Source organism: Amaranthus tricolor, chromosome 1, assembly GCF_026212465.1.
Source record: "Amaranthus tricolor cultivar Red isolate AtriRed21 chromosome 1, ASM2621246v1, whole genome shotgun sequence".
NCBI lineage: Eukaryota > Viridiplantae > Streptophyta > Magnoliopsida > Caryophyllales > Amaranthaceae > Amaranthus > Amaranthus tricolor.
Genome location: NC_080047.1, coordinates 44700552 through 44724809, shown reverse-complemented (window position 1 = coordinate 44724809; position 24258 = coordinate 44700552). Strand labels below are relative to the sequence as shown.

Below are 24258 nucleotides of genomic sequence, written 5' to 3'. Positions count from 1 at the left end.
AAGCATGGGTTCATTTTTAGCTTTGACCCATTAAATTCTATTAAAGTCGTCTCATCGCAAGACAGTCTTATATAAGACATGCTGTAAGGGTATAATAAACGATTTACGAAATAAGTAAAATTTCGTAATTGGTAGTGTGGATAAGGATTGCATTTAGGAATTTATTTTTCAATACTTTATTTAAATTTATTTTTATAAAGATAAGATAGTAATCAATTAATAAAATATAATCAAAATACACTTTTAACGAAGTATTCTTTATACGAATTTTATACATTAAATAAAATATACCTCTTCCTTGAAAATGTTAACAAATCAAATACTTGAGTCAATATTATCAAAATAATAATATTATTTCTCGAATTAACTTACTTAATAACCCCAATCAGCTTAATAAACTTATAATTAAGCTTTATTAAATGTAGTCTATTTCAGACATAGAGGGAAAGTTCCAGAGAGCATATTACCACTCAGATCCAGGATCTCAAGATTCTCAAGACTCCATATATTATCAGAAATTTCACCTGTGAGCCCACACTGACTGAGATTAAGATACATGAGATGTTTTAATTCTCCGATGCTGCTAGGAAAAGGAAGGTCTAGTGGTGAAGATGAACAAGGCAGATTAACCCCAAACACATCCACACCTCTACAATCCACACCTGTCAAGTTACATACAGGAATCTCCGGGTAAAACCAACTAGGAATAATGTCTTTTCTCCGGATAAGGCTTTTCCTTACTGTGGACAATACTTCCATGTCACTGGAAGCACTGACCAAGAAGAGTATGCTTAGGAATATGACTATATCCAGGCCCAGAATTGTCATTCTATACATGCTCATCATCATACCTGCAGTAAATTTTTATAAGATTCCAATTAACAGGATTTGGTACATAAAGTTGAACTTTAAGACAGATGCTTTAAGGACGAAATGCAAACTCTTAACTCGATTAAGCGAGCAGTACAACCAAAGGAGATTCCACAAGATTGTCATATCTTTTTATTTTCATGTAAAACGTGTCATCTTTTTCAACCTTTTTATCAATATATAGTGCCAAAAAGGAAAAGACATTTAGCTGGAAAACATAGACAAGAAATGGTACTTCAGTAAGAAACATGAGTAAACCTTGACATGGAATCTTGACAACTAGGAGCTACACCATCCTGCATTGCAAAGAGTAAAAACGTCAATTAAAAGGCCTAAGCACGGTGGATGATTTGAAGGTTGCAACCAGTACAAATGGAACAATTTCAATGACACTTTTTCCTATTTTTTTCTACTTTCATCTAGAGCATTTTGCGCCTATATCAAAATGATCATTATAATCAGTTGCTTTAAGATTACAACAAGGAACTTTGCACAATGATTAAGAAATGGTGGAAACCCATTTGAATTATGTGGAGGATATTAAAGAAAAGTTAAAATATGTAAATGAGAATACAAGAAAGTGATGGAGACATTCCCATAATAGAATATTATAGCAAAATAAATGGGTGGACTAAAAATGAAAGTATTGCAAAGTCATAATTACAAACATATCTACCTTGTCCACTAGGGGTGTCCTCTTTAGCTTGTAAAATAAGTTTTCGATGTTGATTGACCAAAACTAACCTTGTTCAACCAAGAGTCCAAGATTAGAGGTGATTAATTCGAATACTAACAGCTAATAAGCTCCAACAAGGACGGATTAAGATTGACAAGTTCTAGATAAGGTTAGAAAAATAGGGGGAGAAAGACAAGCCTGAAAAGAAACCCACTAAATACCCATGTAAATTTTTATGAGGAAAATCAATTCAAAATATAACTTTGACGAGGAAAATAGAAAATGAAAAAGTCATAATTACAAACAAAAGAAAGGTAGCCCACTAAGGATGCACACATTTAGGTAATTTAGCAACATTGTTAGATCCTCATCTTTGCCCATTTCGCAGTTTTAGGAAGTAGTTTACTCACCTGGATATAATAATACTACTAGATTAGAAATCATAAGCTAAAACTATATTTTCAAAAAAAGGGGGAAAAACACAGACTATACAACAAAAATTTACAAAAAGTTGAAGAAAAATTCAAAAGGAACCCTATAGTAGATTCCTTCCCTGTTCAAGGAATCATTACCAAAAGAAAGAAAACTTTGTTGGACCCCCACATCTAAGTCCTTAACTCCATCACGGGTACCCACAACTTTTGCCCACTTCAAGTACTTCTAAGGACAAAAAAATTATGAGAATTGATTTCAAACATAAGGATGTTGGAAATTGAGTTGCCATAATTCACAAGGATTCTTCAAAGCTTTGGGCTTTAACCGCAAATTGTGGTCCAAAAATAGCCAAAATCATCATATATTATTAGCCCCTACCCTAAACAAAAATTTTGGAATTTCTGAATAATATAAGGGATTCCTTTCAAAATTTCAGACCAAAGCTGGGTTAGTTGGCATATGAAAACACATACACCCGAACTATTTTAGAGGTATACTATATTCACTAAACAGCTAACCAACATCTTTCATCAACAGATTTTTTTCCAAATTTGCATATCTGATCATTATAAAATCCAATTTATTTTCCTCTTTTTTATTTTATCATAAATGAGAGTTTGAGGAACTTAGGAAGCCCTTTCAAAAAAAAACGTAACGTAGGAAGCTTGATGGATGAAAATCAATAAAGACCCTTTAATTTAACAACCAACATTAATTTCTAGACTACAGTGGAAAATTATAAGTATTCAATCACTTTGCTTGCCTCTCTAGATCCTAAACTCAGGGCTTTTTCATACTCTAGAAGAAAAAATCAATGACATTTTATTAGCCTAACAGCTTAATTCGGATAGATTAGTGCCTGAGTATACGAATAAATAAAAATATCCCAATCAATCTTCTAAATAATTCGTCCCTCTATTCATTTAAATCATCTACTATTAAACAAAATTATCAAATAAAATTAATCACAAATTTCGAAAATTCAAAATACTTCCTTCACAACTTTGTAAATTTATAATTTTTATGAAATAGAATAGAAGTATATGTAGTATATAGAAATATTAGAAATATAAAAATATTTTTGTTAAATTCGCATGAAGAAAGAAATTCGAGAAAGATTATACATGAAGTACTAATAATTTAATAAAAGACAAGCATCACACGCAATTATCCAATCAAATGAATTTCTACCTTATTTTAATACAGTAGTACGAACAGTAATATAATTATTTGATTACTCAAAATCAAACCAAAAAATCATCTTATCAAATGTCTCTCTCAAAGACAATTCCTACTAGAAAATGACGAAATCCTTCCAATTTTACTCATTTATACACTATGAAACTTGAAAAAACAACAAAAACGCCGAAAATCAACATTGCGTAATAAGAACAACCATCGGCAATAGGCACAAAACTGATATAAAATTAAACTGTCTCAAGTACTTGAACCTTTACCAGAAGGAGAACGTAGATGATTTGTGAATGCTGTTTTTCCGCACTTTCTTGGTCTCAAATCAAATAATTTGCTTCGCGAGAATTCAGCACTTGAAAAAGAAGATATTCAGCAGCATATTGCAGTATGAAAAGAATACAATTTTTAATTCCTAAAAATGAATCCAAAAAATTCACCATATTAAATGTCACTCTAAAATGACGAAATTCCACCAATTTTACTCATTCATTTCTACTCTATCAAACTTGAAAAAAAAAAAAAGACAAGAAGAATCAAAATTGTGTAGTAAAAACAACTATAAGTAATACATGAAAATGAATCACAATACTGAAATTAAATTGAACAGTTTGAAGGAGACGAACCTTTACCAAAATCTACAACCAACTAAGGCACGATCAGAGGAAAGAGAAAGTGAATGGTATTTAAATGCAATTTTTTCTGAACTTTCTAGGTCAAAACTCAAAAACGAATAATTTGATTCTCTCACTATAACAGAATTCAAAAACAGTGCGAGAATTCAGCAGTTGAAGAAGAAGAAGATGATGATGAATGATGATATTCTGCAGTAGTTCATTGATTTGGAGAGAGAAAGAAGAAGGAAGATCGTCGTTGTTCGGGTTTTTGCAGTAGAAGCAGAACAAATGAAGTGAGGAGAAGTGAGAGTGTGGTGGGGAATGGACTACGTAGTGTGGGGCCCCCATCAAGAGATAGTTAGGGTAGTGTTGCAGAATGCGTGACTTAGCTCATTCTATTTTCTATACACGGTTATTTTCTTCTATGTTTTTTTTGCTGTCATTTATGATTTGTTTCATTGTTGGAATGGAAATTCTAAGACTATTTGAATGTGAGATATTAACAAAAAAGTATCTTAAATTTTTATCAATGTTATCTTTTAAGTTTATACAATTAGTATTCTTAAGTTTTTTCGATTATCAATAGTACCCTTGTATTATTGAACGTCTTACAACCATAACCTAATTTAGTTTATTTCATTTAAAAATCGTCCAAAACCTTTTAACTTTTTTTGTTTTTCGTTTATTTTTTAATGTTTTAAATTGAAAAATAAAAGAAAAAGAAAAAAGTTAATGATGTACAGAAAAATTGAAAAGGTTACGATTGTAAAATGCTAAATAATACGAGGATATCATTAATAATCGAATAAACTTAAGGGTACCATTAATAAAATGCAAATACTTATACCATTGTTAATTTTCCTATTTTTATTTGATAAGAAATTAGTATAAGAATGAGAATTGGTAAAAAAAAAATACTCATGTATAAATTGATACCTTTATTTTGAAATACTTGTTACTTTACCTTATTTCAAAAATTGCGTCTTTTTATAATATTTAAGTTTTATAATTTGTAAATATGCATAATTTAAGATATAAATAATCTAAATAACGCATTGGATTACGTAATAAAAACGGTATACTAGATCCAAATAAACATTCCTTAAAGACAATAAGAAAAAAGGAATAGAACATTTAACTAATTCTAACATTCTATCATAAATTTAAAAGAGAAAAGCGTTTAAATATTAAATTTATCAAAATTTCATTATACTTTTCTCTTCTAAAGTGTTTCTTACCTAAGGTTCTAACACAAATATTAAGTAGTTCTTTAATTATTGTAAGGATAAGAAAAAATTTAAAAGTGTAATAATATTAAAGCGGAGAAAAATTTGCGAATGAAGAATAGAGAAAATAATAAATTATTGTGAATGATACGACCGTTTACTGATTTTTCAACAATAATACGAATTTTAGATTAACCATGAATAATACAAAACTTAATATCATTCTTCCATATCAACATCATTCTAGCAAAGATTCTTGGTTCTCACCCTTTAATTTATGTCTCTGTTATCATCGAGTATGTTTTTAGCAAATAATTTTTTAATTAACTTTTAACGTTTAATTTTTGATTTTTGGGTTAATCAAAAGCCAAAAAGTAATTAGTAATTTAAAACTCAAAAGTTAATAATTAGGGTAATTTTTCAGTGATTTTTAACGAAACATTTATATTCTAATAAACAGCCATCAACCAACAATTAATTTAATATAATATCTTCGATTAATCAAAATTCAGCAGCTAACAACTTCGACACACAACCGATTATTATTTTAAAGCATTAAATGATTTTCTCGTGTAATAGGCACACTTTATTTTCCAAATTTCCATTAATGGAAACATGATAATAACCTATGAACACGAGTTTCCACTAGTCTCACAGGCTGATTAATTTTCTCAATGGATTTGGAATAGGGAAAGCATGGAAAATCACTGACGCTTTTCAGTATTGGGTACAAAAGGATAAAAGAGATTATAAAATTAACATCAAAAAAGAAAGAATTTTTTGTTTTAATTGTGTTTTAAAAGTTTCTACCTCAATCCCCAAAAAAATGAAGAATAGAATGCCCCAAACAAGAAATCGACAACAAGCAATAAACCTTTTAGAGTTAAGGTTTTGAAAATAAATTTGAAAATTTGATATTTACCCAATGCTGTAATTAGGATTTAGCGTTTTTAAATTTATACACCACAACTTCAGACATTTTGTTTATTTTTTTTTAAATGTTGTTTATTTAATACTTCACTTCTAACTATTTTGTGGTAAATAAGTTTCCATTCAATGGTTAAAATATTTTTGTAGAAAATCTAGTATATATTATCTCTATTGGAGTAAGTATCACATTTTTTAGGTAATGTCTTAAGTCAAATATCATCTAAATCTCTATTTTTCTCAATCTATCATATAATACGAAAACCAAATTTTGAACTATTTAATAAGTTCAAATAAAGTCGTTGATGGGAAAAAGTAAAAAAACTAAAATAAGTATTCTTTTGTTCTTAAGAATTTGTCACATTTTCTTTTTAGTTGATTTTTTACTTTGTATAATTTTCTTTTATGTAAATGTCTTCACCACTTTTCTTTATTTTCATTCACACAACCCAACTTTACTTTAAATATCATTGACGTAACTCTGACAATTTTTTGAAAACGTAGAGGGAGGAAGTAAATGCCACTAGTTAAGTTAGAGGTGTTCAAAATAGATCCGACGACCGATATTCATCCGATCTAGTAACCAAATCTGATTTGACTCAACTTAAAAACAGATTTACAATTATCTAAAATCAATAAGGATACAAAACTCAATTTTAAACCACCACTGAAATTTTTGATCCGAAATCAACCCGATGAACACGTGTATTATAAGTAGAGTGAAGAAATAGAACTCTTGGGTCATGTTTTAATGATGTGGTGCATGGCGTGAAATTGTATTGGTGGGGGCCTCCCAGTAGGAGTATTCGCTTCTTATGGCTATCATCCAATGGTGTTTCTGCAAGTCTGTTCATCTGCAGATCAGCTGATGGCTGATGACTGGCCTAGGTGTTGTTCTTGTGATTCCCACTTCTCAGTATGGACACATCCCCAGAAAACATGAAAGTAGATTATTGATGCCCATTGGCTAAGCTTCCTCTCCCAATTTTAGGATTATGTCATCTTTTTGTTTGCTTTTGCTTTGCCTTTTCAGCTCATTTTCAGAGTTTTGTTTGGCCCAATTTTTAAATTTTCCCCTCCATTTTATTATATCGCTATTCCTTTTTTTAATAAAGTTATTAAAATGCTCTTAAATTTATTTTTAATTATAAAATCAACCATTTGTGTTGAAATTTGATATATAATCACTCTTTTCGCCGAAACTTTTGATAGGAAAATCACACTACTGCAATATTTGCGGCATTAGAACCTAGACTTCAAGATCTTTCCAATGATATATATATGCCCAACTCTGATAATCGAGCGAGAAATGACAATCGTTTAAAGTTTGTTTGTGCTGAAATTTGATACATGTTCAATCTTTTAGGCATAACTTTTTATAGAAAAATTGTATTAATCAAGGTTTACGGCATCAGAAATTACACTTCAAGAGCTTTCCAACGACATATTATATGCCCAATTCTAATATGTAAACTTTAAACGGTCGTCATTTGTCATTGGAAAGCTTTTGAAGTCTAGTTTCAAATGTCGTAAACCTTGTATTAATACGGTTTTTCTATAAAAAGTTATGCCTAAAAGATTGAACATGTATCAAATTTTAGTACAAACAAACTTTAAACGATCGTCATTTCTCGCTCGGTTATCGGAATTGGACATATAATATATCATTTGAAAGATCTTGAAGTCTAGGTTCTAATGCCTCAAATATTGAAATAATGTGATTTTGCTATCACAAGTTTCGACCAAAAGAGTGATTATATATATATATTACGAAATTTGTGATGACCCAACCTAGAACTCACAACATGTGTGCTATAGCCGTCTCACGTGCCATTGTTTGGATACGACATGAGACGACTCATTGTCATATATAGCTCATTATTGAACAATCCACCAGACATGTAGACTACTATGACACTACCCACAACAATAGACTAATATATCACGATTTCCAAGTCTACTCATGCACTAGTTTATCGTGAAAAAGTAAAACAAACAAAATGAAAGAAAATCAAATTTACTATATGCTTGATTAGGATTATACTCGACAAAAGGAGTAAATGAGACTTTAAAACATAAATAGACTCAATACCCATTTAAAGTATTTGTCCCATTTTCACAATGAAGAGTTTTAGAGGAAAATCTAAGTAGGTTGAGATTTTATTTCAAATATTTTTAAAGAGCCCATCATAAAACTCAATGTTACTTCATTTCTTTTCCTTGTTCCTTGGATATTGTGTATTTTTATATTAAAGTATATGTGAAAAATTGAAAATCATTTGAGAATATTAAAATGCAAAAGAAAAAGAATCACTGTAGAAACCATATGTATATTCACTAGAGTTGCACAACTGGATGTTCGTACAGGTTTTCAATATGATATCTTCAAATTTATTAACGTTGATTCTTTTCTATTTGTAATATCTTGACATAATAATTGAATTATTATAAGTAAAATATTTCGGATTGAGTTAAGTTATTCTCAATTTCAATTAATCGAACAGTTATTCTTCTATGAGACAGCCTTAGTTGTGCAACTGGTCTAGGTCCAATAACTTTGTAAAAATATTTTGACATATTAATTTTAAGACTTAAAAATTTAATTTTAAGACTTAAAAGATCAATTTTAAAGTTTTTAATATCAACTTTAATATTTGAAAAATTCTATTTTAAAGTTGAAATGATAATTTAATGTTTTGCAATTGATCTTTTAAGTTTTAAAATTGGTTTTTTAAGTATTAAAATGGAGTCTTAAAACTGTCAAATTTTATGACTTAAACTGTCAATTATCAAATCCTTGAAATTAGTCTTTTATGTTTTTAAATTGATCTTTTAACTTTTAAAATTGACATTTTAATTTATAAAATTAATTAAAAAAAGTACATTTAGGCCAACCTAATAAAATACATCTCACAAGTGAGTCGGTTTCACCCAAATTTTCGTGTCAATCGAGTTAGCTTCAAATGCTGGAACCCAATATGGGCCCAATATCTTGATCTTGGAGCCAAAATTATCGTACGACCAACAATTCCTCTCTCTTCCTACCTACCGAACTCGCTTAAAGCAAAACATCATCATCAATGGCGTCCTCAATTTTACTCTCACTCCCATTTCTCTCTCCTCCATTCCAAAAGCCTAAACCCCCAAATTTCAAACCCTCACTTTCCCTCTCCCAAAAATCAATTTCCCGGCAATTTATCCACTCAATTTCACTCACTACCTCAATCAAATGCACTCCAAAAATTCCGCTGCTCCAACAATGGAAATTACTCGCCGGAACTTCCTTCGGAGACTCCGATGACGAAGAAACCGACGCTTTTCTTGTCGGTGAAGATTCCGCGGTTTTCGAATTAAGTAGTCAGAAACTAATTTCTTGGGTTTACTTCGCTGTGATTTTAGGAGTTGTGTTATTCGCGCTTAATTTTCTCTGGATTGATAATGCGACTGGATTTGGCAAGTATTTTATTGATGCCGTTGAGAGTGTTTTTCAAAGCCCTGAGGTATTGAATTATCTCGAATATTTTATTTCAACGAGTTGTTGCTTTTGATTACGAAGATTATTCATGACTCAAAATTGGTCAATGTTCGTCTATTGTTCTTGTAGTACTTACAATTACAAGTAGGCATTGAATTTTTTATAATTGAAACGGTGAATAGTTCCTGATTTTTCGTACTATTTAACTAAACGTATATGAAAATATGAATATATGATAGCTCAGATTATCAATTTAATGCGTTGAATTATTCATCATCATGTCATCATGTGTATTTGATTGGTAAGGGAATTAAAAGATTTTAGGCTTTAATGTTCTGTAGCTTTGATTAGTGAGGGAATCAACAAAATCTATTTGATACTGTTTAATGATACTTGATATGATTCTATGATAGCTCCTCTTATCAATTTGATACAATGGGTTATTCATCAAATTGTGTATCTGATTAGTTGGGGAGTTAAGAGATTTAGGCAAAGTTTGTGATTTTGGGGAATCAATGGAGTTGGGTTATGTTATAGTAATAGTGCGAATAAGGGTGTAATGGATACTTTGGTACAATATGGACGTTGCACCCTTCTGTATCTGTTTTTGTCCCCAACACCTTGTATGGAGATGGTTACATTGATACTAGGAAACTACTACTACAACAAAATGCTACTCCATTACCAATAACTAGTGGCTTCCTATTAAGTTTGGGGTTGGATATGCAACCATACCCTTGTAAGTTGTAATAATCTTGAAGTTGTTTCTAATTGACACTTGATGGATACTAGGAATTTAATGAGGAGAAAAAGAAAGAAAAGCTTGATATATCTTTGTTGGATTCTGGTAATAAGGCATTTTTGAGTTGTCAAAGATCAACATTAAAGGTTGGAACTAAAAGGGGAGTAAATTTCCCGATTTGGGTATTGCTTTACTCATAAAACTACATGGTTTCCCCTTAGAAGCTCTTACATGAAACGAGACAAATGGAGCAGATATTTGGGGTGGAAGGAGTATTAGCCTACAAGGTTGGTATTGTTTGGTTTGTCGGTTCTCTTAGAACTTGGTTTGGAAAATTAGGCGAAGTTTGTGGAGGAATGTTATCTTGAATAATGTAATTTATATCAAATCATTAGGAGTCATCAAGTGGCATGCCTTCAGTTGCTATGCTTTGTTCTTTCTGTAATCTTAATGTATTTTTGAGTACCACAATCCACCTCGATGTAGTCCAGTCTTGTGGTCAGGTTTTTACTTCCAAGTACAAAGTCTTTCTTCCAGGAGTCTACTGGCATCTCTATTTTCCATGGTGCAGAGGGTTATATTATTCTAGCTTTGTTAGTAGATGTGTTCCTTAATTCCTCTAAGAAACATTTTGTTAGTAAATTGCTTTGTTGATTTTCTGAGCTATTTGTATTAAAAATCACTGTGCATACTGACTGAAGATGGATTTTAATTATCATTTTCCACTATCAATTTCTACTGCAAATTCATTATCATTGCGTTATGAACTGATACCATTGAATTTGGAAACCATTTTCATTTCTTCCTCCGTACTGACAATGCTTCTGATAGAAAAAGTTTAAGATGTAGGCGGAGTTACATGACAAATTATGCTAACAGGAACCATTGTAGGAACTCAAAAGCCTGCTCCTTCAATGTTTTACCCCCTCTATATATTTAATCTCTCCTGTAATTGGGAACTTGACAGCCCTTCTCTGTTTTTTGAATTCACAATTTTGGAGGATACTGTTGGGTCTCCTTAGATGCTTAAAAGCGGAATTTCAGGAAACACTTCCCTAACATCTATCTCAAGATCATAAACATAATCAGACACATGAATCATATAAAAGGATAAGTCTGTATTACCTTTGTAGCGTGAAATCCACAAGAATTAACGTGTTAAGATAACCTGGAGAGCCTCAAACGTTGTATTAAGATAACCTGGAGAGCCTCAAACGTTGCTCCTCTATTCAGTCTACCAGAATTAATTGAATACCAACGTCTGCTAGAACGGAAGAGATTGTTTCTCTTGCTTTTTCTGGTTTTTTCAATGTTTTTGCAATGAGAATGATAGACAGGGGGAGTTTAAATAAAACTGTTTTATGCTCACTCCATCATCCCACGTTTTCCATTACAAAACCTAGGTCAAAAAAAAAACTGATTCTTTTGTTAACCTAATTGGATCACAAACCCATGCTCCTAATGGGCCTGAGTCATTTATCGTTCAATTGATTCTTTTGTAAGACCTTATAGGATTAATTATATTAGTCGTGGTCCAATTATTATTGACCCACCAATTATATTTATTCTCTAGCAAGTAAATACAATTACTAATAATAATTAACTTTATTATCTTGATAAATATCCTATATATTTATATTTAGTAATTGTCGGAAATGTCTACGGACATATTCCTTCAGATACTGACTTCCCTGTTTTCATAAAGATGGTTGGACAGGCGATCTGGTGTTTAGCTCACACAATTTGGATTGGAAACTCTGTAGCAGTCGCTGCCTCCATCGGCTTGATCGGACATCACTTATTTGGTGTTTGGAACGGGGATAGACAGTTGGCTTTACGATATGGGGATGCTTTGAGACTGTGAAGAAACGCACTAGTATCGTTCCATTTGCTGCGATAATTGATGGACGGCAAAAGTTACCAAGAGATTATTACAAAGAATTTATTCGCCTTCCTTATTTGGCGGTGACAGTAGTCACCGTTGGCGCTTACTTTGCTCACCCACTAATGCAGTCAGCCAGCTTCCAGACTCCACTGGTAGGGATAAGCTGGTTGTTCTTCCGATGAGGTGCTGACAAGTTTTGTGATGTATTTAACCACCAGTTCAACAACAGTGATATTTAAGTGTGCGATTATAGCCGAGCATTGCCGCTGGATACTTCTGTCATTTTTGCAATACTTGATACCATCTTTCTTGGGCTCTGTTATATGGACTCTTCATTTTGCAATGTTTGGTTAGTCATTTTTACATTGGGATGTCATACCCTCTGGATTCTCATCCAATTCCAATCCTCTAGAATCCCATACCCTCCTACCCCAAATTTCAAACTCCATTCTAGGATATTCAAACCCTAATTCACTCTTTGATTTATTTCTTTTCAAAAATAAATGCTAAAAATTTGAATCACGCAATTTTGTTCTTCCGTATTCTTTGGTTCCCCCGTATTCTGTTCTTCCTCTGTTTAACCTCCGTTTCAGCCTCTCCGCCAGCAGCCCAGTCTCCTCCATTCCATCCTCTCCTCCAGCCTCCAGACGGTAGTAACCAACACTGCCGCAGACCGGCAAACGCACCGCCCATAACCACCAAAGTATATACCTTTTTTTTTCTTTCTTTCCCTAGAAATTTCCTCGGCCTCCTCTCTTCCTCCAAGCTAAATTTTCAGGTCTGCTTTCATTTTTCAGTTTTCGATTCACTTGTCGTTGTTTCAATTTTGGGTTTTCTTTTGTCTCGTTGATTGCTTGCTGATTCTAGGGTTTCGTTTATTTTTATTTTTATAATTTGTATAGTGGAGCGTTTTGATTTGGGTGTTTTCTATCATTTGTTTGATTTTTGGCGTTTCTTTTTTTTTTTGTAATTTGTTTCTTCTATTTTGATTTTATAATTTGTATATTAGGGGGTTTCGATTTAGGAAATTTGTTTCAATTTAGGGTATTTCTGATGTTTTGATTGATTTTGTTTTTTCAATTTTCGTCCAATATAATTGTAGATTTATCAATTTCGTTATCTTTTGATTGCTTTGTAAATTGTTATATATGTCGATATATATGTTTTTCTGATTTTTAACAAGATCTCCTGGAGATTGCTGTTGGATATATATGATTGCTAGATTGTTATTTTTCAAGAATAATTTTACTGTATATATGGCATTATAGATAAGATATTGGAAGCAAAATGATAGAATATATATATGGTAATATATAATTTTTTTTTATTTATTAATATGATGATGCATGTATACATTCACAGAAATGATTCCATCTCAATTAGCCATAGTAAGAAGAAGGAAGAAGAGACAAATTGAATTACTACTACTTTTCATGGTTGTTAACAATGTCGTCACAATCATGTACTTGGTGATGTGTATGATGGGTGTAATTGTTTATGAAATTGAACGACCACGTTATAGCAAAAGTGAGAAGAAACACCTTAGACAAAAGCACTTGGATGCACTAATCAAGGATAGTGATATAGTCTGCAAAAGTGAACTTCGTGTGAATAGAAGAACCTTTTATGTCCTTTGTGAGATGGTCAGAGATGTCAGTGGTTTAAATGGCACTCGAAATATGTCTTTGGAGGAAATTGTAGCTATGTTCTTGTACACATTGGCACATCATTTGAAAAATAGGACAATTAGAAGTCATTTCTTTCGAAGTGGAGAATGTGTTAGTAGAAACTTCCACCGATGTCTTCTTGCCGTCTTAAAACTACATACTCACTTGCTAAAAAGCCGACACCTATAACAGAAGATTGTGAAGTGGATAGATGGAAATGTTTTAAGGTAATAACATAATTTCATCTATATTATTTAAAAATCTATCCACTTTGTTTATTGTAAAACTTATCCCTCTTAACTTTTTTTTGTAGAATTGTTTAGGAGCCTTAGATGACACTCATATTAGTGTTCATGTGCCAAGTGAGGATAGAGCAAGATATCGGACAAGGAAAGGTTCTATTGCTATGAATGTGTTAGGTGTATGTAACCCTAATTTGGAGTTCATATATGTTCAACCTGGTTGGGAAGGATCCGCTCATGATGGTCGTGTCCTTCGAGATGCTATTACTAGGCCTAATGGTTTAAAAGTGCCACAAGGTAATCATACTTAGAATTTAGATTTTATATTGTGGAGTCCAATAAGCAATGTCATGACCTTTTTTTTTTGCCATATGTCAAGGTTCCTACTATTTGGTAGATGCAGGATACACGAATTGTGAAGGGTTTTTAGCACCATATAGAGGTCATCGATATCACCTTAAAGAGTGGGGGGACCGACAACCAATTAGTGCGGAAGAGTACTTCAACATGAAACATTCTAAGGCAAGGAATGTTATTGAGAGATGTTTTGGACTATTAAAAGGAAGGTGGGGTATTCTTAGGACCCCATCCTTCTTTCCAATACGTACTCATGGGCGTATAGTTCAAGCATGTGTACTATTACACAATCTTATTCGAAAACATATGCCAACAGATTACACAATGTATTGGGATTCCGATAGTGAAGAAGGTGAAAGTGATGATGAGGGCCTAGATGATAAAGTTGAGTTGATTACTCAAATAGCTACTACGGATGCTTGGACTACTTATCGGAATAACTTAGCACAAAATATGTTTAATAATTGGAGACTTAGGCATAGTAGCCAAACATAAATGTTTGTTTAGTTTATTTAGACTTATGTTTGGGTGTTCCTTTTTATGATGGAATCGAATTTTATGGTGTTGAGATATTTTTTATGGTGTGATTGGATTATTTATTTTATCTTGCAAATAATAAAATAGCCTTATTTGGTAATCTTTTTTTTAATACATCATTGTTGTATAGGATGAATGTTGGTCAATTTGTTCAAAGTGGAAGAGGGAAAAACAAGCGATCATGGAATAAATCTGAGGAAGAATGTTTGATTAATGGTTTGTTGGAGATGAGTGCCGATCCTTGATGGAAAGCTGATGGGAGTTTCAAAGGTGGTTTCAAGAATAAGTTAGAGGAGAAATTGAATGAGAAGTTTCCCGGGTGTGGGTTGAAAGCTATTCCCCATATTGAATTAAAAATCAAATGGTTTAAGGATAAGTATAATGTGCTAACTGAAATGTTTCGCACTTCTGGTTATTCTTGGGATAATGAAAAGACAATCTTATGAAGAATTTTGTAAGGTACACAAATACTTTGACTTGTTTAATATTTGTTAGAAATTATAACATATTTTAAATGACGTATCTTTTTTTTATTCAATTCTTGTTTAATTTCAGCAACACAGAAATGCTCAAGGATTATGGAATGTTCCTTTTCCATTTTATGATCAACTGTCAGTTATCTTTGGTGCCGATCAAGCTACTGGAGTGCAATCTAAGACTTTTGTCGAAGCTGTTGACAATCAAGAGAAAGAGACCATTGAACTAGAAAAGGGTGGTAGTGATGAAGATGATGAATTTGATGATAATGAGTCCGTCAACCAATCAAAACAATCAACTCCAAGTGAACCTTCTTCAAAGAAAGCCAAAAAAGAAAAGGCTCCAAATGAACAAGGAAGGAAAAGGAAGAAGCCGAAGGTTGTGGACTTAACTTCTTCTTTTAACAATATGTCTTCTAGCTTTTCAAATCATATGAATGAGATGAACAAGCACATGTCTACCATTGCAAGTGCCTTCTCTACTACACAACTACATGAGCAAGCTATCATGGCTCGTGAAAAAGTTGAGGAAAATCAAAAAAAAAATTTGGTTAGTGAATTGCTTCGCATAGAAGGATTGACAAGATTTGAAGTAATGGAAGCTTCCAAGAGGTTGGCCTCCAATCCAAGTGAACTCTCACTCTTTTACCAATGCCCGGATGATGAGTGGAAGAAAGAGTTTATAATCAACCTCATTCATCCTAACTTGGGCAAGTGATGTAATGAAAATGCTTAACTTATAAATTATCTAGACTTTGTGTTTGGTTGTCAAAAACATATATTGGAATCTTTTTGTGTGGAGATGAATTGACACCATTTTGAGTGAAAATGTATTGAACTAGTACTGTTTAATTAGTGGTAATTATCTATTTGCAACATAATATGTGTGTATATATTTGTGTGTTTAATAAATGTATGTATGTATCTATATATATATATATAAACTGGACAGAGAATCCATTCCATAATTAAACCAAACAGTATGAATGGATTGAATATCTATTACAGGATTGAACCAAACAGTTTTAGTCTGGTATGGGGTTCTGAATCCATACCATCCTGGTATGGGATTCCATACCATTCCAATCCTGCTCACTGAACAAAACGGACCCTAAATGACATGGGTTTGATTTTCAATAAATGACTTGAGTTCAATTTTCAATACCCTGACACTCATGGCTTTTCAATATTTGATAATTTATGTAAAATATTTGTTTTGATAAATGGACACATACTTGAGAATAATATTTGAATTTGAGTTACATAGCTTGTCGGTTTGGGCTTTATAGGATTTATAGTACAAAAGAGAGAACTTTTCATTCTTAAAACCTTATTAAATAATAAAATTTTAAAAAGCTTCATTTCAAATTAATTTCAAAAATAAGCATCTTTTCATCCATACTTGTGAGAAGGAATGAGACATTAGCAGTAACAACTATCTGTTCTCCACTGACTTAAAATGACTATAATTTTCTATTCGAGAGCCCATTTGGGGAGTATAATATATCGTTGAAAAGGTTTTAAAATCTTCTTTCAAAGTCTTATAGCATTCTAACATGTATATCAGAAGTTACGACCAAAACAATGAACACATGTTTGTATTAGCTACATTAAGATTCACGCAAGAGGGAGCATACACATTCCATTAAGTACATAAACTCGAGCAGAGCTTGTTATCCATGAATGCACTGTCAACTAATAAATCAAGCTCAGGCCTCAGACTGTCATACATAAACTCAAGAGCAGAGTTTGTTATAACATGCATACTGACAGATGGAAAGCCTTCGATATCGCAGCCCAGACAATGTGTCTAGACGACACTACGCCTCGCACTCAGGCTACAAGACAGAAAACTGCACACATTTTATATATAGAATGCTCATTTCTAGCTTCTTGGTATATCAATCCATTCTCCTTACTCTTTAATTATAAATGGCTAAATATGTCGGGTTTTTGGTGCTTACCCTGATCACTATTATGGTTATGGCTAATAATGTTGGCGGTGAAACAATTGGGGATGATTTTGGTAATATTATCCTTCGATCGAGCCAAGTTTTTAACTGTAAATCGATTGGTTCACATTGTTTCAGTTCAGGAGAGTGTTGCCCTGGAAGCGACTGCAAGACGTTCTCATTTCTAGTATCCTTTTGCCAATGGTGCCCAACTAGTGGGTATCCTTGCGGGATGTTGGATCCATGTTGCCCTGGCTACACCTGCGATGGTTACGTTTCTGGTACTTGCCATTAGACGTAGGTCTTTGAAACATCAGTCTGTCGACGACTGTCTAAAATATGTAGGTTATGTGCATCGTGTTTCAGTCTTAGTCTTCAACCCAGTACTTTGATGCGCGGAAATAAATAAAAATTAGGCTATTTTGAACTTTTCTTGTTGTTTTATGAACTACCCTTGATGGAGATATAATAAAGATCTTTTATGAATACTAGTTGGCGCACTCATAAATCCTATTTTATTATTTGCGAATTACAACTTTAAAGTTTAGTAATTTTGCAAATTATTGCCTCAATGTTTATTTTTTATTAGTTACAACCACCAAAGTATCAAAGTTTACAGGATTAGGCCTAAATACAGAAATCCGACCACTTAACCTAAAATTCCGACCGCCAAAATGGTCGGAAGTCTGTAATTTGGCCTAAACCTGCAAACTTTAATACTTTAAGGCTATAATTTGCAAATTACTCGTATTTTTAGTGATAGTCTTTGTATTATGAAAATGAGTTAATTATTCCAGTGTTATGAATGAAGTATAATTCAGAGTCAGCTAATAAACTAAGCTCAGTAACTGTTCTTTTAGCAAGTGTCTCCAGGCCATGATTGGGTTTTAATATTTCAAAGTAACTTTCGTTTGATCTTTAAAAGACGATCTAAACAAGGAAAAGGAGCAAAGCCACGGTCTATTCTACTATGGATCTAAAATTGGTATGGACGGTCCAAAAATTTCAAAAAAAAAAGGGATGGCAGCATAGAATTTGACTGATTCGTAAGAATTACTTGCATTGTGACAACCAAATCAGCTTGAACTCACACGTCTACCTATTATCGGCTTCAAATCAGCTTATTCATTTTGGCATCTGGTACCTGTAAATGTAGGACAATAGTGAAACTTCAAACTAAATAACTAAAAGCTATTAACTAAAGCGGCGTGCCAAAGTATTTTCTTTTGTGATGCACTGTGGATATTGTATTGCAGGTTACCACATGGATTCCAACAAAATGCTTTCGGATTTTAGGGAACAAAAGAGGAAGATCACCCACAAGTGGGGTTCAATCTAAATATCAAAGATAGCTAAAAGGTAGTAGAAAGTAGTTTTGGCAAAGTGTGAAAGTTGTTAGATTGGTAAATATTAGTTAATGATTTTGTGTATCTTGGTCGTGGTTAATCGTAGTGGGAGTTATTGTGGTGGTAGAGGTAGTGGCGTAGCACCAAGCACCGCCATGCACCACTACCCCTAAAACTCTCATCATAACATCTGCAATAACCCCACCAAACCACCTCTTCTACAACTCTCATCAATCATCATAACATCCACAATATAAGTTGTAAATTGCATCACAAATTGTTATATTTTGCTTTCACAACGGTTTGGTATCCTAGCGGAATGATGGATCCAGTTTGCCCTGGCTACATATGCGATGGTTACTTTTCTGGTACTCGCCTTCAATTAGACTATTTCTGAAATATACTTGGATGATTCTATGCAATATTGCAATACAAGCCAGCTACAATTTGTTTATGTTGCCAAAAGTAACTAAAGTGCTACTTTCATCGTATGTGTACCATTTGATGCTGAATGAACAGGTATTTTGATCCTTATTGCACATGCACACCCATTAAAATCAAACAACGAAAGATGCATAGATAAGATTGCACTTACAAATTTTGAGGCTTCAACTGCGGTTAGGACGTTTGGACCAATCATAGTTCATCACCATCTTCCCTTCTTCCAACTTGTCGCTTGCTAATATGTAAGTCAGTGGAGCACGATCAACCATGCGCATAGAATTCCTTGGTGATTTCCCTGCTGACTTGTCATTCTGAGCTACTTTAGCAAGCCCAACGGGCTCTTCATGGACAAAACTTGACCATGGTACAGCTGCTTTACGCTTGAGCTTATGATCCCAAATACTACTGTCTTTCCTCCACCATTGGAGATCAGAGGGAGAAAATTCCTTCGCTTCACTAACTTGATCCCTAATCTTTCGAGCAAAGACAGATGGCTTTGCTCCAGCTACAGCTGCTCGTGGGATATTAGTTAACATCTCTCTGTTGGCACGCTCAGAACCAAAAGCAGAAACAAATACATCCTTCACACTATTAATTTTTCCCTCCTTATCGCACACATTACCCCCCATCAGTCCTGAAGCCAGACAAGCTAACGAGAACTGACCAGCAACCTCGGTTGTGATAAGTTCAGCAACTTTTTGTGGTGGAATAAACCCTTTATCACAATCCCTTTGATTACTTGGACGCACCCCCTCAATCCATCGAACTAGAGCAAGCCTAGAGGACCGATTAGGGTCATATTCTATTCGCTCTACCACACCCATAGAAGAAGTGCTTCTCTTTAAATCAATTTTTCGTTGTAGACGCTTCGCACCACCCCCTCGATGAAAGATAGTAATACGCCCCGCAGAATTACGCCCTTGGAAAACGAAAGCACCATTAATCAATTTTTCGATAAAACCTCACTAGCCACCATAATCACAACAAGCATTCCCTAAATAATCCAACATCTTAGATTAAATTTCTTTTCCTTAGTCTTTAGTGGGTGTTAATTGGTGAGGGGAAATCGATCTAAAAAGAAGACAGCACGATGCACATACGATCATACCTCATAATAACATCTAATCACCATTAAGAATTCTTACAAAATTGAATTCAAGGTATAACCTTTAGATAATCATATACATAAATCAAATACTAAATAAAAAAGGGGGTTGTTTGGTGTTATATGATTTATACTGCCATGGTGAATACAGTAAAAATAGATCTTCAAAATCCCATTGATTTAAACCTCATACCTCATAAAAAGATCAACCCACCAGGCCACCACTAAAAATTCTTACAATGATTAAATATTAAGATATAACCTTTATGTAATCATATACATACATCAATCAAATACTACATAAAAAAGGGGGTAGTGGGTATTATAGGATCTATACTCTAGTAGTGAGCTCAATAAACAGAAACATCAAAAACCCAATTGATTTATACCTCATACTTCATAATAAGATCAACCCACCATTAAGAATTCTTACAAAAATTAACTACATATTATCACCTATGTATAATCATATTGAAGTACATTGTATCTAATACTATTTTAAAAGGGGTTTGTGGGTGTTATAAGATTAATACTCTCACATTTCGTAAATAGAAATTCAAAAACCTAATTGATTTATACCTCATACCTTATAACAAGATCAACCCGCCATCAAAAATTCTTACAAAAATTAAATACAAGATATAAACTTTATATTACAAAATCAAATGCAATATATATAAGAAGATGGCAAGAAAATTACCAGCTGTAGATCCTCCATGGGATACCAATAGCTTCTTAAAGGGCTTCGTTACACTGTTCCACTTCATGTTCTTTCACGCAATTTTTTGTGGGAAAAATAGATGAAAATCAACAACTGCAATATGTGGATTGAAAAATAAGAATCGTTATAATTAAATCAATACGAAACCAAGAAAAATTAAAGATAGCTTCGCACATTGAATTTAAAAACGGAATGCGATCAGAGGGTTGAATTCGGCGCCGGAGAACTGTGTCGGGTGTTTTGAGAGAGATCCAAAACAGCACCCTAGTGTGTAATTGGAATGTCAAAAGGTTTGTGGGGTCGAGTTAGTTTCGGTCCGGTTATTTTGTGTCAAAAAAGGATTTATCAATGTATGGTCTAATTAATATTTTTTTCTTTCATAAAAAAAAATAAAATAAAATAATTTTTTTAAAATTCTTTTGAATAAAACTTTTTTGGAAAATTAAACATAACTTTTTTTAAAAAAAAAAATAGAAAGTTTCCAGCCCAAAGACAATGACTTGAAAAAAAAAGTATTATTATTCATGGTCACCCTTTTCATTTTATCGTCACTCCTAATGAAATTATGAATTTACCCCTGAACTTAAAAAAATTACGAATTTGCCACTGGACTTAATAACACTGTTATCAACTAAATTAATAAAAAAATTATTAATAAAAAATTAAAAATTAATTAACAACTAAATTTTAATTAATATATTATTATTATAAAAATAAAATTATTTATTACAAAATTTATTAAATAACAATAACTTAAAAAATAAATTAATTTAACAGAAGAAATTTTATAATTCGAAATTCAAAAAAAAAATAATAAAAAAAAAATACCAGTCGCACAAAAAGTGCGACTGTATCTAGGTCGAGTCGCACTTTTTGTGCGACTCAATCTAGGTACAGCCGCACTTTTTGTGCGACTGGTATTTTTTTTAATTATTAATAAAAAATTAAAAATTAATTAACAACTAAATTTTAATTAATATATTATTATTATTATATTAAAAAATAATTAAACATTCAAATAAATTATTTAAATTCAAAACTAATTATTATAATAACATTATCATAATATATTTATTAAATAACAATAAATTAAAAAATTAATTAATTAAACAAAAGAAATTTTATAATTCGAAATTCAGAAAAAAAAAATGTAAATCGCACTTAATAACACTATTATAGAATCTATACTCTAGTAGTGAGCTCAATAAACAGAAACATCAAAAACCCAATTGATTTATACCTCATACTTCATAATAAGATCAACCCACCATTAAGAATTCTTACAAAAATTAACTACATATTATCACCTATGTATAATCATATTGAAGTACATTATATCTAATACTATTTTAAAAGGGGTTTGTGGGTGTTATAAGATTAATACTCTCACATTTCGTAAATAGAAATTCAAAAACCTAATCGATTTATACCTCATACCTTATAACAAGATCAACCCGTCATCAAAAATTCTTACAAAAATTAAATACAAGATATAAACTTTATATTACAAAATCAAATGCAGTATATATAAGAAGATGGCAAAAAAATTACCAGCTGTAGATCCTCCATGGGATACTAATAGCTTTTTAAAGGCGTTCGTTACACTGTTTCACTTCATGTTCTTTCGAAATTCAAAAAAAAAAAAAAAAAAAAAAACTTGTGAATCGCACTTAATAACACTATAATCACTTTAAAAACATTAAATTTAAAGCAGAATATAAAAAATTTAATAATAATAATAATAATAAAATATTTAAAAAAATAAATTAAATATAATAATTTAAACAAAAATAAAAATTTAATAATAATAATAATAACAATCACAACAATAATAATAATAATAATAATAATAATAATAATAATAATAATAATAATAATAATAATAACAAAAACAACAACAAAAACAACAACAACAAATATAATGGTAATAATAATAATAACAATAATATAAATAAATTTAATAATAATTTTAAAAAAACGAAAAAAAATAATAATAATAATCACAATCCTGCGACTGAACCGCGGTTGGCTCGTGGTTTTTCCTGCGACTGGGTTTTTTTTTTTTAAATTGTTATTAATTTTATTATTATTATTATTATTATTATTATTATTATTATTATTATTATTATTATTATTGTTTTTGATGCTATTATTATTATTATTATTATTATCATTATTATTATTATTATTATTTTTATTATTATTGTGATTGTTATTATTATTATTATTATTAAATTTTTATTTTTATTTTAATTATTATATTTAATTTATTTTTGTAAATTTTATTATTATTATTTTAATTATTATTATTATTAGTATAAATAAGAAATTTTAAGTCCAGTGGTAAAGTTGTAATTTTTTAAAGTCTAAGGGCAAATTCGTAATAATTGGGAGGGGTGGCGATAAAATGAAAAGGATGACGACGTTTAAGGATCGAGAAAAAAAAAGATTAAACTAAGAAAAAGAGTATTTCTCTTATATTAGCTAGGATCACGATTTATATAAAAATAGCCATTAAAAGTAGCGGTTTGTTTATTATATTGAGAGGAGATAAATAACTTCTAAGCAATTTTACTTTTTATTTTAATAGCGATTTTACAAAAAAAGTAAAAATACTACCACTAATTACTAAATATTAAAATTTTGAATGAAATAAATAAGTTAGAATCACCATTAACAATAACAATAACAATTTATGCATTGGTCTTTACATTTTGTATTGATTAAAACTAAAAAAGTCATCATTTATGAGGAAAAAATATTCTATACATGTAAAATAGTCTAACTAAAAATTAAAAATTTTCATTTTATTGGAATATATCGGTTTGGATAACGGTTTCTAACAAGAATATTAAAACACAATCCTTAAATATTGCCACCCATTTCATTTTATCGCCACCTCTATTTTAATGCATTGACGATAATGCCCCTGGACTATAATAATAACAATAATAATAATAATAAAAATAATAATAATAATAATAATAATAGTAATAATAACAACAATAATAATAATAATAAAAAAAATAATAATGATAATAAAAATAAAAAAATATTTTAAAAAAAAAATAATAATATAATAATAATAATAATAAAAATAATATTTAAGAAATTTTTTTTTAAAAAAATTTAAAGGGGTGAGTCGCACAAAACCCACTACTCGGCCGCGGCTCAATCGTACGTTTTGTGCGACTGAGCCGCGGCCGAGTCGTGGGTTTTGTGCGACTTACGCCTTAAAATTTTTATTTTAAAAATTTTTTTTTTTAAAATATTATTTTTATTTTTATTATTATTATTATTATTATTATTATTATTATTATTATTGTTGTTGTTATTGTTATTATTATTATTTTTATTTTTATTATAT

At 31.3% G+C, this 24258-nt stretch overlaps 4 protein-coding genes across 9 annotated transcripts; 2 read left to right on the top strand and 2 right to left on the bottom strand.

Moving 5' to 3' along the window:
- Positions 1-195: 195 nt before the first annotated feature.
- LOC130806977 (leucine-rich repeat receptor protein kinase MSP1-like) lies at positions 196-4299 on the bottom strand. Of its 5 annotated transcripts, none has more exons than XR_009040425.1 (4): positions 3799-4299; positions 3439-3587; positions 1106-1166; positions 196-851 (listed from the first exon to the last, which is right to left on the bottom strand). XR_009040425.1 is itself a non-coding variant. In XM_057672250.1 (2 exons), exon 2 carries the CDS (start codon positions 847-849, stop codon positions 427-429), a length of 423 nt encoding a protein of 140 aa, XP_057528233.1. In that variant the 5' UTR covers positions 850-851; positions 949-1096; the 3' UTR covers positions 199-426. The 5 variants fall into 5 exon arrangements, 1 of the variants encoding a protein (XP_057528233.1); XR_009040424.1 differs by having other exon boundaries at positions 201-851; positions 1129-1166; XR_009040426.1 differs by lacking the exons at positions 3439-3587; positions 3799-4299 and adding an exon at positions 1547-2933 and having other exon boundaries at positions 198-851; positions 1129-1166.
- A 4655-nt stretch (positions 4300-8954) lies between these two features.
- LOC130815398 (protein ALP1-like) lies at positions 8955-16119 on the top strand. 2 transcript variants are annotated; one of them, XM_057681861.1, is made up of 5 exons: positions 8955-9442; positions 11865-12822; positions 13407-13938; positions 14025-14250; positions 14333-14953. In XM_057681861.1, the coding sequence occupies exons 3-5, from the start codon at positions 13843-13845 to the stop codon at positions 14803-14805; spliced, it is 795 nt and encodes a 264-aa protein (XP_057537844.1). In that variant the 5' UTR covers positions 8955-9442; positions 11865-12822; positions 13407-13842; the 3' UTR covers positions 14806-14953. The 2 variants fall into 2 exon arrangements, with proteins under 2 accessions (XP_057537844.1, XP_057537850.1); XM_057681867.1 differs by lacking the exons at positions 13407-13938; positions 14025-14250; positions 14333-14953 and adding exons at positions 14978-15306; positions 15403-16119.
- On the top strand, positions 9023-12023 carry LOC130811322 (15-cis-zeta-carotene isomerase, chloroplastic-like). Its single transcript, XM_057677588.1, has 8 exons — positions 9023-9442; positions 9499-9542; positions 9657-9718; positions 9831-9856; positions 10210-10305; positions 10381-10446; positions 10555-10662; positions 11877-12023. Exons 1-8 carry the CDS (start codon positions 9023-9025, stop codon positions 12021-12023), a joined length of 969 nt encoding a protein of 322 aa, XP_057533571.1.
- A 2041-nt stretch (positions 16120-18160) lies between the features above and the next one.
- Positions 18161-21211, bottom strand: LOC130815395 (60S ribosomal protein L2, mitochondrial-like). The gene is made up of 4 exons (XM_057681858.1): positions 21066-21211; positions 20871-20984; positions 19217-19984; positions 18161-18419 (listed from the first exon to the last, which is right to left on the bottom strand). The coding sequence occupies exons 2-3, from the start codon at positions 20935-20937 to the stop codon at positions 19230-19232; spliced, it is 822 nt and encodes a 273-aa protein (XP_057537841.1). The 5' UTR covers positions 20938-20984; positions 21066-21211; the 3' UTR covers positions 18161-18419; positions 19217-19229.
- Between the last annotated feature and the right edge of the window lie 3047 nt (positions 21212-24258).

Coding starts and splice junctions, on each gene's coding strand:
- LOC130806977 (XM_057672250.1), bottom strand. CDS start 849: ATGATGATGAGCATGTATAGAATGACAATTCTGGGCCTGGATATAGTC.
- LOC130811322 (XM_057677588.1), top strand. CDS start 9,023: ATGGCGTCCTCAATTTTACTCTCACTCCCATTTCTCTCTCCTCCATTC. Junction 9,857..10,209: donor TTATCAATTTGATACAATGG/GTTATTCATCAA, acceptor GATGGATACTAG/GAATTTAATGAGGAGAAAAA. Junction 10,663..11,876: donor TAGTCCAGTCTTGTGGTCAG/GTTTTTACTTCC, acceptor ATGGTTGGACAG/GCGATCTGGTGTTTAGCTCA.
- LOC130815398 (XM_057681861.1), top strand. CDS start 13,843: ATGTCTTCTTGCCGTCTTAAAACTACATACTCACTTGCTAAAAAGCCG. Junction 13,939..14,024: donor ATAGATGGAAATGTTTTAAG/GTAATAACATAA, acceptor TTTTTTTTGTAG/AATTGTTTAGGAGCCTTAGA. Junction 14,251..14,332: donor TGGTTTAAAAGTGCCACAAG/GTAATCATACTT, acceptor CCATATGTCAAG/GTTCCTACTATTTGGTAGAT.
- LOC130815395 (XM_057681858.1), bottom strand. CDS start 20,937: ATGAAGTGGAACAGTGTAACGAAGCCCTTTAAGAAGCTATTGGTATCC. Junction 19,985..20,870: donor CCATGGAGGATCTACAGCTG/GTAATTTTCTTG, acceptor TCGTTTTCCAAG/GGCGTAATTCTGCGGGGCGT.